Source organism: Pygocentrus nattereri, chromosome 27 (genome assembly GCF_015220715.1).
Source record: "Pygocentrus nattereri isolate fPygNat1 chromosome 27, fPygNat1.pri, whole genome shotgun sequence".
Lineage (NCBI taxonomy): Eukaryota > Metazoa > Chordata > Actinopteri > Characiformes > Serrasalmidae > Pygocentrus > Pygocentrus nattereri.
Window position 1 is genome coordinate 28,523,296 of NC_051237.1, and position 15,087 is coordinate 28,538,382.

The 15,087-nt window shown below is 41.7% G+C and overlaps 1 protein-coding gene across 1 annotated transcript in view; it reads right to left on the reverse strand.

The window, feature by feature from the left end:
- Window positions 1–6,769, reverse strand: part of myo1g (myosin IG) — a 112,095-nt gene extending 105,326 nt beyond the window's left edge. Inside the window, exon 1 of the mRNA XM_037535569.1 lies at window positions 6,587–6,769. Coding sequence (XP_037391466.1) covers window positions 6,587–6,681 — 95 coding nt within the window. The 5' untranslated portion in view covers window positions 6,682–6,769. The remainder of the gene's footprint in view (window positions 1–6,586) is intronic.
- Between the last annotated feature and the right edge of the window lie 8,318 nt (window positions 6,770–15,087).

Genomic DNA, 15,087 nt, shown 5'->3' on the forward strand with positions numbered 1-15,087 from the left:
GCATGTAAACATACTCAGTGTCAAATGTATAATATAAATCATTGGATTCATAGTTTTTGACAGTATTTAAAAAAATGTCACTTCTTTGTCCGTTCTAACTGGTCAGGTTAAAAAAAAAAATAATAATAAATATTATTTATGATCAAAAACTTCTTGATGTATTGTGATTACATTCTACCTTATTGCCCAGCTCTAACTGGACGTCATGAGGCTTGCCCACCATTTAGCATCATCATATTCTTTGAGTTTTAAATATTGATGAAAGTGTAAAAATTGAACATTAAATTTGAACTTATTAAAGGCAAATTAGCTTCTTCTAACATTGTGCTCTCTTATTTAAGATGCCATGAGACGTCTGAGCTCTATACTCCATCAGAGAGCAGTGAGAGCTTATTATCTAGGCTGGGTCTCCTGAAAGCATCTTAGCACCAAGACGATTCCTAAATCATAGAATGAACATTACACTGAGCTCTCTCTCCACCAGTTAAGATGATCTAACAAGCTTTTGGAAAACTGGACCTGTTTATTCCAGTGAAGGAAACAAAGAAAGACTCCTGCAGCCGGATAAAGAGTAAAGGCTAAAGACCACGCACTGGGGGAGAAGCCCCACGGAGCTGGTGTCCCTCACACCGGTCAGTTAAAGTTCTGTTTGTTCTCAGCTTTCCAGCTCTTCACAAGCTCATGGATTCCCAGCTAAAAGGTGGGAGGAGAAATATGATGACTAGTAACGGTAGCTGAGAAGAAGACACGCGGTTAGCATCTGTGCTTTTATTCTAAACCACGTCGTTTAATAACATTACATGTTCTCATATTGAAGAACTACGGGTACGTTCACATTACAAGCCTCACTGCTCAAGTCCGATCTCTCTGACCAGGATGGTTCAAGTGATTCAAAATCTGTGATTAATGCGAATGATCCTGAAATGACTCCTCCTACTCAGTAACGTCAATTAATTAGGTCTTATATCTCATGCTTAATGAGGTCTTATATCTCATGTCTAATGAGGTCTTATATCTCATGTCTAATGAGGTCTTATATCTCATGCCTAATGAGGTCTTATATCTCATGCCTAATGAGGTCTTATATCTCATGTCTAATGAGGTCTTATATCTCATGTCTAATGAGGTCTTATATCTCATGTCTAATGAGGTCTTATATCTCATGCCTAATGAGGTCTTATATCTCATGCCTAATGAGGTCTTATATCTCATGCTTAATGAGGTCTTATATCTCATGTCTAATGAGGTCTTATATCTCATGCCTAATGAGGTCTTATATCTCATGTCTAATGAGGTCTTATATCTCATGCTTAATGAGGTCTTATATCTCATGTCTAATGAGGTCTTATATCTCATGCCTAATGAGGTCTTATATCTCATGTCTAATGAGGTCTTATATCTCATGCCTAATGAGGTCTTATATCTCATGCCTAATGAGGTCTTATATCTCATGTCTAATGAGGTCTTATATCTCATGCCTAATGAGGTCTTATATCTCATGCCTAATTAGGTCTTATATCTCATGTCTAATGAGGTCTTATATCTCATGCTTAATGAGGTCTTATATCTCATGTCTAATGAGGTCTTATATCTCATGCTTAATGAGGTCTTATATCTCATGTCTAATGAGGTCTTATATTTCATGTCTAATGAGGTCTTATATCTCATGCCTAATGAGGTCTTATATCTCATGCCTAATTAGGTCTTATATCTCATGTCTAATGAGGTCTTATATCTCATGTCTAATGAGGTCTTATATCTCATGCTTAATGAGGTCTTATATCTCATGCTTAATGAGGTCTTATATCTCATGTCTAATGAGGTCTTATATCTCATGTCTAATGAGGTCTTATATCTCATGTCTAATGAGGTCTTATATCTCATGCTTAATGAGGTCTTATATCTCATGTCTAATGAGGTCTTATATCTCATGTCTAATGAGGTCTTATATCTCATGCTTAATGAGGTCTTATATCTCATGTCTAATGAGGTCTTATATCTCATGCTTAATGAGGTCTTATATCTCATGTCTAATGAGGTCTTATATCTCATGCTTAATGAGGTCTTATATCTCATGCCTAATGAGGTCTTATATCTCATGTCTAATGAGGTCTTATATCTCATGCTTAATGAGGTCTTATATCTCATGCCTAATGAGGTCTTATATCTCATGTCTAATGAGGTCTTATATCTCATGCTTAATGAGGTCTTATATCTCATGCCTAATGAGGTCTTATATCTCATGCCTAGTGAAGTCTTATATCTCATGCTTAATGAGGTCTTATATCTCATGCCTAATGAGGTCTTATATCTCATGCTTAATGAGGTCTTATATCTCATGCTTAATCTTATGTTTCTTTATCCATCTGCACATCTGGACACCTTGCTTGTGCATCTTGCACATCTGGACATTCCACACTGGACACTTTATTTTGGTACCAATATCTGCAAATATTTATTCATTCAGGGGTCGTTATACGCCGTTACCTGTCCCTGCTCGTACGTTCATTACTGCCCTGCGTCTTTAGTCTCAGGTTGTAGATCTTATTACAGGCTGTTGTATTTTTCTGTATATCTGCCTGTGGGGAGGATCTTTATATTTATTCTTCCTGTTATATGTTTACACCCTTTTATGGTTACTGTACTGTGTTGTGCGTCTGCTACTGGCTGCTACGTTTCCTTCGGGATTAATAAAGTATCTGTCTGTCTGTCTGGATTTGAAAAGATGAGATTTATGTGTCCACATAGCTCTGAAGACATCAGATCTGAGTCGCATTAGGACAAAAAATCAACCTGCTAATGTGAACGTAGCCTATGACGTGTCTCTACACTCCACCTGAATTTGACATTTTGGTCATTTTGGTCTCTTCTATTTAGTCCAGTACAGGAAAGAGAAATGCTACTGCAGCCGGCTAAAGGCTACCACACACTGGGAGAAGCTCCACAAAGCTGGTTTCTCTGGTGCTGGTTAGCAGATAGCACAAAGCGCATCAGTAGCACATGGAAACATCCTGGAAGAACTTCCTTTGGTATCTCCTAACTAACTCCTCACTATCCTGCTATGCTGTTATGACATGACTGGGCTGGTTAGCATTTGTCTGTTTATCTTGAAGACTTTAGATTTTTGCCTGTCTTGGTGTAAATTTCAAACCAAGTCACCTACTATGGATTTGGGTCTTAACACAGTAGAGACCCTGATGACCCTCAAACCACCCAGAATCCTTTCCTGCTTAAAAGCTCTACCTCTCTTTTAATCTCCTCAAAAAGATTTTAAATGCACATAAAGTTCAATTTGAGAAAATAAACTAAGACAAATTTTACAAACAACTGAGAGCAAAAAGGCCTAATATAAAATGATTTTATAGAAAAGTTTGACACTGTATTTGATTAAAATCTAAATCACAAAGTGTAATTAAAGAAAAGTAGGAAGGACAAATAAGTAAATTGGACTGTGAGTGGAGAATGAGCGATGATCCGTGGAATTTTGTCTAATATTCCGCACTGAGCACTGAGCACAACACCAGTGGACCACCAGCTCTGTCATCAGCGGGCCAACAGTGGTCCAGCATCCTCTTGCTATCAGGAGACAATACAGAGCCATTATCTCTGGTGGTGTCCAGTGTTTTGTTGTTTGTTTGTTTGTTTGTTGTTTTGTTTTATTATTAGAGGGAATATTATTTGGATATTTTCTGAAAAATGTCTTACAAATTTGTACATGGAATTTGACCGAAGTGCACATCCCTAATGCAAGTGGTCTGTAAATAAGGGAAAAAGTACAGATAAAAAAACGAGAAACTTTCCATATTTTGCTTTAAAGGTGGAGCTGAGAGTAAATAACGTTCACGTTCTCTTTAAAACGTAAATTCATGAGATAATGTAGCAAAACCAACGGAGACAGCTGATGCCTTCACTCACAGCATCACTGGCTGAAGGAATAAATACAGGTGTATTACTGATTAGGTGATCACTAAGGCCGAAGAGTGGAGTGTGCAGTTCAGCTAAAGGCCATGTAGCACTGCACACATCTCACAGTGTCGTAGTCTTCACCCACCCATACGCAACAGGAAGTGATACGAGGGTGGGAAGTGAGAACAGGAAGTGTAAAGTGCGGCTCAAGATGACTCGCTGTCTCTACTTCATAAAATCCAAATGAATGTGTGCGTCTGGGCGGCCCGAGCTCTCCGACATATTAGCCAATCCTTCTGATCGGCTCAGCGGATCTTTATCTCCTAAAACTGCCCACTTTGTCTGCATAACAGGATCTGTGGGATCTCACTGCGGTTCCTCCCCCAACTACATAAAGAACCCGGTAGTTCACCACTAGTTTGCCATTAATAGGTCTCAAAGGGGAATTCCACCAATTTTTCAGAAAAGTCTACATGGTTCAGTCGCTGAGACGTAAACAGTGTCATTCAGAGGGGTTCAATGGGAGACACTGCTTTAGAAAGAGGCCTTACTTTACAGTGGTGGTGATGGGAACCAGGGGTCTCAATGTCTACAACACAAATAGAGGCATTTTATTTACTATCCAGAACCACCGGTGAACCCACACGAGTCTTCTGAGTTTATATGGCATGCTGATGATAATTAATATTAACAATAATTAATATGAAAGTTTTCTTTGGGGACTATTTTAACCACGCCCTACATGTACCCGTCCATCATGAACGTATTAAAAACTATTTACGTTTTAGTGCAAAATATTATCTCAAAGCTATCCTAAAACAACGCCTCGCTCATCAGGCAGTGAATTCATAACCATTTCATGTAAGATCTTTCTGGGAGGGAGCTTTTAGAGGTGGACGTCTGGTTCCTACCAGCACCACTGTGAGCTATTCTGAGTAGGTAAGTTGGTACAGCAAAGCATTTCACTCAAACCACTCTGAATGACTTTGTTTACACCTTTATTGTTTATTTTTGTAGAAATTTTGAAAAATCAGTGGAGTTGCCCTTAATAATTCTTAATACTGCTTAATAAAAGTAAGCTCAATGATGGAAAAAATAAGGTTTAAAGGCCTGAAGCACTTTAACGCATCTAACAGATAAATAAAGACGTTTTATTAGGATGCTGCACTGAAAATGATTAGGTTAAAAACACTTTCAAGAAGCTGATCAAGAAGAACCTCACTGAGAAAAGGAGACGGACACATCAAACAAAGAAGCTGGACAATGGGCTGACCACCCCAGAGTCCAGACCTCAGCACCACTGAATGGGTTTGATTAGTTCAGAAAATCTAACCAGCTTCTCAGACTGAGCTTTGGAGGAGTGTCTACAGATTTACTCAAGAACCTGAAAGTGAGTCTCCTGGAAAGAATGGAAGCTGGAATAGAGGTGAAGAGTGCACCACAGTAGTGTGAAGAAGCATGTTCTTGACCCCACTCCGAAAGAAGAAGTCACCTGATAGTTTCAGACTCAGCCCATGACGTCACCATACAGCGATGGAGAGCGGGGAGAACTAAGCGCTGACTGGGTTGCGTCACTGTGTCTTAAGCCTTAAACCCAAAATGCTGGGGGTTAATTTTCTTTTGTCTCACTCTCACAGTGACACAGTGACACAACCTGCGCCGAAAGCTGCAGAGAAAAAAGGTGCTGCAGTCGTCAGCCGCTCAATTTCATAAGAAAGTCGCAAAGCGGAAAGTCAGTCGCAATGACTCATATATCCTTCAAGCCATCCAAGCCCAACTGGGAGTGGCCAGAGCCACACATTACCTCTTACAGCATGAAATGTATGTCAGATTAACGAGCAGAAACTGTTGAAACGTATCTTTTTAATCGCAATCTGAAGCTCAATTGATCTTAGCAGTCAGGCCACTGAGGTCAGGTCACTGTTTTACGGCAGCCAATCAGTGTTATCATAAGGGTCTTTGGGGGCCTTTTGGGGCAGGTTAGTTTAATGTAAGGTCAATTTTAGCATGTTAGTACTTAATAATATCAGTATTGATTAATAGCACTAATCCAGATCCAGAGGTGGGCACTAACTAGCATCCCCTTAACAAGCCCCTTAACAAGCCATTGGCCTGCCGGTGGCCCAAAGTGTTCTTATCCACATCTATAACCCATGAATAGCTCCGTTAGTTTGCACGGACGTCCCTATAGCTACTGAATAATAAGCCTTTGAATGTAATGAGCCTGTATGTTAAGGGGTTAAGTACAATGACATATTTGCACTACTCTGAGCATTAAATGGGGCTTTTACTACTGTACTGCACTTCTTTCATTAACATTTGGCTCCTAATTCCTAATTCAGCTCATTTGTGGGGTGAAGGAGGGGGAGTTGGTCTTCTGGACTGCTTTACAGCTGCTCTCTCCTCACTTTAGTGCCTGCATTTTATTTCAGACCAAACAGAATCTAAAAAAGAGAGAAGAACAGTGCCAAGCTTCAGTTCCTATGCTGAGAGATACTGGATGTACCACTACGTTTAAAGGGAACAGGGCCGGACACTTTACTCAACAGCTTCTTTAACTCCCACTTCAGTCATTATCTCAATGAAGTAAGCGCACTTAAGCTTGATTATGGCTTTCAGCTCCTCTCCCCACCTCGCTGAGCAGTGCCGGCATGTTTCGCTTCTTCTCTTTCTCTCTTACCTCAGCTTCAGGTTCTCCAGGAACTGCTCCATGGTCACTTCATCCAGGAGCACAAAGTCTGACTTGCCGAACTCGAAGCCCTCCAGCTCAGCCATCCTCGCTTACAGCCTGCCTGAGGGACCACCAGATGGAGAGGAGAGCGGAAGAGGACAGGAAAGAGAGAGAGAACGAGAGAGAAGTGAGCTCTGGTGTCAGAGCCGGTAGAGGAGGCAGAAGACTGCTGAAAGTGGGTGTGGCCTGAAACTTAGGCAAGTCAGCGAGGGCTGTGGTCTGCAGGCTCTGGCACGTCATCCTGTGCATGAGCGTGTGAGTATATATAGAGGGAGTGTGACCAGCATGAGCTATCTTTATACCTTTCTCTCGCTGTTCTGCATGGGGCTGAGCGATATGGCTGAAACAGAACATCGCAATACTTACAGACGTTTTCACAATACACGATATTCATCACGATATTTTGTTTTTCTGAGTTTTGCTAAAGTTGGAAGTGCGGAAAACTACAATATTTTTACTTTTATAATGTTTCATGCACTTCACTGCAGTACTTTCCATTAAACATGAATAATTCATTAATACTTGTGCTCTCTTTGTGCACACTGGTGAAACACTGGGTTTGTGTTCTGTAAATAATGGCCATATCTGTGATACACTCAGGAAAGCATGCATTCTGACCATATTAAGGAGACTGTCGTTAACTAAAGGACACACACCGAATGTTTCGTCATAATGAGACACAAGGAATCCAGAGCAGGGCAGTATTTTTCTGACCATTGCTCAGAAAAGCATGTAGGGATGTACTGTGACAAACTTAATCACAATGATGATAAATATCACCCAGCCTGAGTTTTACAGTATACTGAGTTTATTCACTATAGCCTAAGAATTATTCATTAACTACTTTTAATTATTAAGTAACTACTATGAATTATTCAGTATCTACTATGAATTATTCAGTATCTACTATGAATTATTCAGTATCTACTATTAGTCGGGGCAGATTGTGGGTTGGAGGTCGCTGGTTTGATCCTCTCAGCCGACAGAACGTGACCCAACCCACAAATGCTTCCTGGGCACCGTGGATACCCAACCATGCCCACATCCCCAGGCAAATGTGCTCACTGCCCCCTAGTGTGTGTGTGTGTGTGTGTGTGCGTGTGCGTGCGTGTGTGTGCTTCAGTGTTCAATGCACACACAGGTTAAATGCAGACCCATTCAAGCACAATTGGTCAGTGGTTCTGAATTCTTATTCTAATTATTATAATAATTACCTACTACAAATTATTCAGTAACTCTTACAATTTTTGGCTTGTTTGGTTTGTTTAGTTTGATTCAAGGTCACCAGTTCGATCCCCAGAGCTGACAGTACATGACTGAGGTGTCCTTAAGCAAAACACCTAACCCCCAACTGCTCCCCGGGATAGGGCAGCCCACCGCTTCGGGCAAGTGTGCTCACTGCCCCCTAGTGTGTGTGTATTCATTTACGTTTACAGCATTTAGCAGACGCTCTTATCCAGAGCAACTTACAGGAAGAGCTTCGTCTATCTAGAGAAAGTCTCTTTGCTAGTTACCAGTAGCTTAGAGAAAAAGACGGTCCTGAGCTCAGATACTGATAGAAAGGTTAGTTGAACGCAGAACTCTGTGCCATTCAATGCAATACAATAACAGACATTACAGTACACTACGATACACAGTGCAGTACAATAAATATAAGTGCAGCTTATAATTCAGTGCTGATTTAAGTGCTGTGTAAAGAGTCTTCAGTCTGTGTTTGAAGACAGTGAGAGGCTCTGCTGTTCGGACAGCCAGTGGGAGTTCATTCCCCCACCTGGGCTCCAGTACAGAGAACATTCTCCACGCTGGTCTTCCACGCGCCTTGAAGGATGGCGGGTCAAGCCGAGCTGTACTCGAAGCTCGAAGGGCTCGTGGTCCAGTTAGAGATTTCACCACTGCCATCAAGTCTGTTCTCGATTGAGACGGTGAGATCATGATGAGGACCTGCAGTTGAAGATATGAATATCAGCTCAGTCTTGCTAGGACTGAGCTTCAGGTGGTGGGCTGCCATCCATGTAGAGATGTCAGACAGACATGCCGAGATGCGACTGGAAACCTGTGTGTCAGAGGGTGAGAAAGAAAACATAGTTGAGTGTCATCAGCATAACAGTGGTAAGAGAAGCCATGAGAAGATATTACATCACCAAGAGAGCTAGTGTAAAGAGAAAAGAGAAGAGGACCCAGGACTGAGCCTTGGGGGACCTGCATGGAGAGGATGTGAACCCTTTCTATGTTACCTGATAAGAGCGATCCTCCAGGTAGGACTTGAACCACTTCCACGCATAACCAGTGATTCCAAGGTTGGTGAGGATGTCTAGAAGGATCGTATGGTTGACTGTGTCAAAAGCTGCTGAGAGATCGAGAAGGATCAGGACAGATGACAGCTTGGCTGATCTTGCAGGTTGGAGGTTCTCAGTCACTGCGATGAGGGCAGTTTCTGTAGAGTGCGCTGGTTTGAAGCCAGACTGGTTGGGGTCCTGCAGCTGGTTCTGTGTGAGAAAGAGAGAAAGTTGATTATAGACGGCACATTCAAGAATTTTTGAGTGAATTCACTGGTGTGTATGTGGTGTTTCACTTCATGAATGGGTTAAATGCGGAGGTGAAATTTCCCCATTTGTGGGATTAAAAAAGTATCACTTAACTTAACTTACTAGTACGTTTACTATGAAACTAATGTGCAAGTTCTGTAATTATGAGAGGAAGTATAAGTCCACAGAGAACTAATGGGGTTTATTCTCAAACACCACACTGGCATTGCAGGTATTTTTGTTTTTTTATTTTTTGGCAAAAATGCATCTTTTTTTTAGCGGAAATGAACTACATATAAGCAACACGTGCATTATTCCTCAATACTAGATTGAAAGAATATTACAAGTCCACACAACCTGCATCTATTCAACTATTTCTTGTGTGAAATGATCTTAATGCTCTGGCAGATAATAAAAGAAATAATACTTAAATGAAAGAAAACTATATGACAGTGCAAGAAGATGATCTCATTTGAAACGATTACTTATAGATGTGTTTATCCATCTGAAGCTGTATAAGTATTTACTCATAGATTACTCATAAAAGGTGGAGAAACAGGCTAAATAGCCTTATAATCTCATAGTGTGACATGTTGGATACATTGCTACCATTTCCTGACTGAGGCCGTGCGTTTGTTAAAGGAGATGTGAGGTTACAGCGGAATTTTATCTTTTTGGAAAGAAAACATGGCATTTCCTGCTGTAAGTCTCCCTCAGCACCCTCAGATCAGATGTCCAGACATGGGCAGGCCATGGGAAACCTCACCACAGAAAAGTGGAACTTCAAAATCTGACCTTTTGTGTTTTGACGTTTGCAGCGGCCCTGGAGCAGCTTCCTTTATCCACCACTAATCTTTACCATTACAGGGGGAACTGCAATACTGGACTCACCCACTCGGTCAACACGAAAACACACACCGCACAGGCAGGAAATGAGCCCGCGAGCCATGTGTGGAAGAGCGAGCGGATGTCGAGGGAGCCGTCCAGATACTGATCAGCAGAGCTCAGCTGAAAGACGGCGTAACTGCAGTGGGACAAATCAGTCAGCAATGGGTTAAAAACAGCTGTGGTGCTAAATTACAGAATTAGAGTGGTACAAATGAGTGGGCTACGCTTTAGAATCACTGAAGGCCAAACTGAATGGGCTTTAGGGCAAAATTACACACCAAGAGAATCATTATGGAAATGATTATTCTGTTTACACTGATAAATCAGACTGATAATGACTTTAATAGGAAAAAAACGGTAACACTTTACTGTAGTGTGCTTTTCATAAGGCTACATGACACATACATAAGGTTGTCATTACAACTGACATAACCCTGCATAAGTGTTTATAAATGCTTGTATTAATAAGCATCATTCTCTATAAAGGTCACATTTGCCAATTTTGATCAAAGTCAGCTAAAGTAGCCTTTCTGACAGATGACCCCTGTTGTAATAAGCATTTATAAACAGTTATGTAGGGTTATGTCAGTTGTAATGACAACAAAGGAGGCATATAGGTCATCACCCCTCCCTCCCCTGGGAAGATCTGACCACAACCTGGTTCATCTCCTGCCTGTGTACAAACCTCTTGTACAGAGGGAACCAGCAGTCACCCGCACAGTAAAGAAATGGTCTGAGGAACCTGAAGAGGCTCTGAAGGACTGTTTCAGCACAACGGTGTGGGAAGTGCTGTGTGATCATGAGGAGGAGGACATAGACAGCCTCACACACTGCGTAACGGACTATGAGATCACGTGGAGAACACTGGACCCACCAGGACTGTACGGTGTTTCTCTAACAGCAAGCCGTGGATTAACCCTGACATAAAGGCTCTCCTGAAGGAGAAGAAGAGGGCCTTTAGATTAGGGGATAAGGAGGAGCTGAAAGCGGTGCAGAAGGAGCTGAGGAGGAAGATCCGGGAGGGCAAAGCTAGCTACAGGAGGAAGATGGAGGAACAACTACAACAGAATAATGTCAGCGGAGTCTGGAAAGGCCTTAAAGCAATCTCTGGCCAAAAGAAGTCCGACTCTCAAGCAGTAGGGGACCAAAAGTGGGTCTGTGTTGTGAGATCTCTGCTGTCTGTGTAGTGAGACATCACACAGTGCCATTGTGTGGGGCACTGTGAGAATCATGTTCCTTAATTTCTCCAGTGCTTTTAACACCATACAGCCTGGGCTCCTGAAGGACAAGCTGGAACAGGCAGGGGTGGGCCATCACCTGGACTACCTCACCAACCGTCCACAGTATGTGAGGACAAGGGACTGTGTGTCCGACATGGTGGTCTGTAACACAGGGGCCCCGCAGGGGACGGTGTTAGCACCGTTCCTCTTCACCCTGTACGCTGCAGACTTCATGTACAGCTCACCAAACTGCCATCAACAGCCATCTTCTATGGAGTGGTCTGCTGGAGCGGCAGTATCTCCACTGCAGACTGATGGCGGAGGGCTGGCTCAGTCCTGGGGACTCCTCTAGACCCAGTGCAGGCGGTGGGAGAAAGGAGGATGCTGAACAAGCTAGCATCCATGCTGAACAAGCTAGCATCCATGCTGGAGAACGACTCCCACCCCAATCGCAGGTCCTTCCTTCCTGCTGCTGTGAGACTGTTCAACCAGCACTGCTCCCAGTAGACCACACACACACACACACACACACACACACACACACACAATATACACACACAATATACATACACACACAATATACACACACACACACAATATACACACACAATATACACACACACACAATATACACATAAAATATACACACACAATATACATACACACATAAAATATACACACATTCAGAATGAGAACATTCTTCATTGTGCAATAGGCTAAGTGCAATACAGATTTCTATGCAACTCTTATTTTATGTTATTTTATTATTATCCTTATTTTAGTGTAAATAGTCGAGATTATTTATAATGTTGATAAGGTTGATACTGTTTCCCGTTTCTACTACCGAGAGCCTTACTCCTGTTACTCTGCTGCTGCTGTAATACTGTGAATTTCCCGCTGTGGGACTATCCATCCATCCATCCATCCATCCATCCATCCATCCATCCATCCATCCATCCATCCATCCATCCATCCATCTTCTAAGCCGCTTCTCCGTCAGGGTCGCAGGGGCTGCTGGAGCCTATCCCAGCGGTCATTGGGCGGAAGGCAGGACACACCCTGGACAGGTCGCCAGTCCATCGCAGGGCAGACAGACAGACACAGACAGTCACTCACACCCAGGGGCAATTTAGCACGTCCAGTTGGTCTGACTGCATGTCTTTGGACTGTGGGAGGAAACAGGAGAACTCTGAGATGCTCTTTATACCCAATCATGTTACTGACCTGCTGTCAATCAACCACCAAATTTGATGTGCTGTCTTCGTTCTATTTTCAGTTAAATATATGATTTAAATGGTAAAACAAACAAAAAAAGCAATTAAAATCTAAAAATGAAGCTCTGAAACGCCAAAATTGAACATTTTAGTAAACTGTAAATGAATGTCATTAATCTGAAATCTTTCAACACGAATCTGCAAAAACATGTTAAATGTGAGTTACAGAATTTAAGGGTTTTAGGTTTCAACTTTTGTTGGGTCTAGAGTCATATGCAAAAGTTTGAGCGCCCCTGTGAAATGACGTTTTGTTGGTTTTAGTGTTAATCAGCAAATAAATAATAAATAAACAGTAAATTAAGCACATCCTATACAGAGAACATGCATTTTAATGCACATTTTTATTTACTGAATTTGACATATTGGCAACAAAATAAAACATAAAATGTGCCCTGTGCAAAAGTTATGGCACATTATATTCCATATTTTAGTTGAGTGGTTCTCTGTAGAGGAATGTGTTGACCTGTTTTCATTCAGAAATGTTTTGGGACTTAAAATATCAATTCTATTTCCAGTGTATCAACACACAGGCCCAAGAATCATTGTTTTATTATTTAGTTATAAGTGTTTATTAAGTGTATTAAAATCCCAGGGAATTGTGGGAAACACAGCGTTGTTAAAGTTGTGTGGGAGGAGTCACATCAGCCCTGAGAATGGAGATTAACTGCTTTTGTCTCCCTGCTGTGTTCAACTCCATGTTGGTTAATGACCAAAATGCATTCCTTTCTTTTTCCACAAGATGGTGCTGTTTCTTCCGGACAAGATGAGGGGATAACACGTTTGTCCTGTGAGCAGGAGAAAGCGGTTAAAGATCAACCTCTCCTAATCAGACCAACCTCAGACTTATTATTACACTCCCAGGCTTGTTATGCAGTAACTACAGCGACTTCAGTGGAAACCGGCTGGGCTGTTCTTAAGTTATAGAAGTGTGTAATAAAACGTTGGTCCTGGGCATTTAAGGGGTTAATAAAGCAGGGACAGTGACAGGCCTTCTAAACGATGCTCACTCTGACTGGCTAATTGTTCCTACATAAACGACTGAATCCTGGATCAGTGTGAGTTTTAGAGAGTAGCCAGAGTAACAGAGTGATGTAATGAGTAACGTGATTACTTTTTTGGAGGATGTAATTAGTACTCGATTACTTTTTTGAGGAACTTCCCCAACATTAAGAATGACCATGAAATTCCTTCATACTAAAGGAAGTGAATTTTAAACCATCTTCTCCTGAAGTTATTTTGTCTTTACTATTCAAATCGCTGACCTGTGATGGACTCGCGACTTGTCCAGTGTGTTTCCTGCCTTTCTGCCCAATGAGTGGTGGGATAGGCTCCAGCTACCCTGTCCCCAGTGACCTCCAAGAAGTAGAAGTGGCTACGATAATGTGTGTGTGTGTGTGCGTGTATGTGTGTGTGTGCGTGTGTGTCCGTGTGTGTGTGTGTGCGTGTGTGTCCGTGTGTGTGCGTGTGTGTCCGTGTGTCCGTATGTGTGCGTGTGTGTGTGCGTGAGTGTGTGCGTGTGTATGCGTGTGTGTGTCTGTGTGTGTGTGCGTGTGTATGTGCGTGTGTCCGTGTGTGTGTGTATGCGTGCGTGCATGTGTGTCCGTGTGTGTGTGTGTGTGTCCGTGTGTCCGTATGTGTGCGTGTGTGTGCATGTGTGTGTCCGTGCGTGTGTGTGCGTGTCCGTGTGTGTGTGTGTGTGTGCGTGTGTGTGTGTCCGTGTGTGTGTGTGTGTGATTTAAATCACTTCAGTGCTCCAGTAGATAATAACTAGAGTATGATAATAGAGAAATATATAAACTCATGATATGCAAAACAAGCAAAAAGTCTAGGTTAAAGTGCAGAAGCTGCAACAGTAAAAAAAACTACACAGAGGGAAAGTTTGGTCTGAAACGGCTCTGACCTCGATCATCTCACATGTTGGGTTTTTTCCTTATTCCAAAAACGAAGAATTTTAATAATTACATTCATGTTTGACTGCAAAATGTACAGTATAAAATATGCATATCATACACGCTATAAAGTACATAACGTACAGATTTAAGCACATCCTTTGATTGAATCACTATATACACACATATTTGTAGCATTCATATTCATGTTCATATGTTTACGCCACTCATGGCTGTTATAGTATATACTTATATATATATACTCTGAATTATAGCATTCATGAATGCCTTAAACCTACGTGATGGTTATCTGATTCCTACGGATGCAGGATGATATCAGGATGATGCCGTCAGGGTGAAATTACACGTTTTATTGATCTTCTAAGGGAAAATAAACTCTAACACGTCCTACACAGAGAAGACACTAAGATATGTCGCTTTTCATTTAACATAAGGGAGAAATATAAATCATACAGTGTAAAATGTGCCATAGCTTTTTCAAGTAAACAGTAACTGTGTATTATAATGTGCAGTGTGTTCTCTGTAGAAGATGTGGTTGTCACGATTGGCTCCTCCCACTCCTCCATGTGCTTTTCTGTTTACTTTTTATCGTCCATGTGCTTCTTTGTTTGGTCTCCTCCCGGTTCTGTCCCC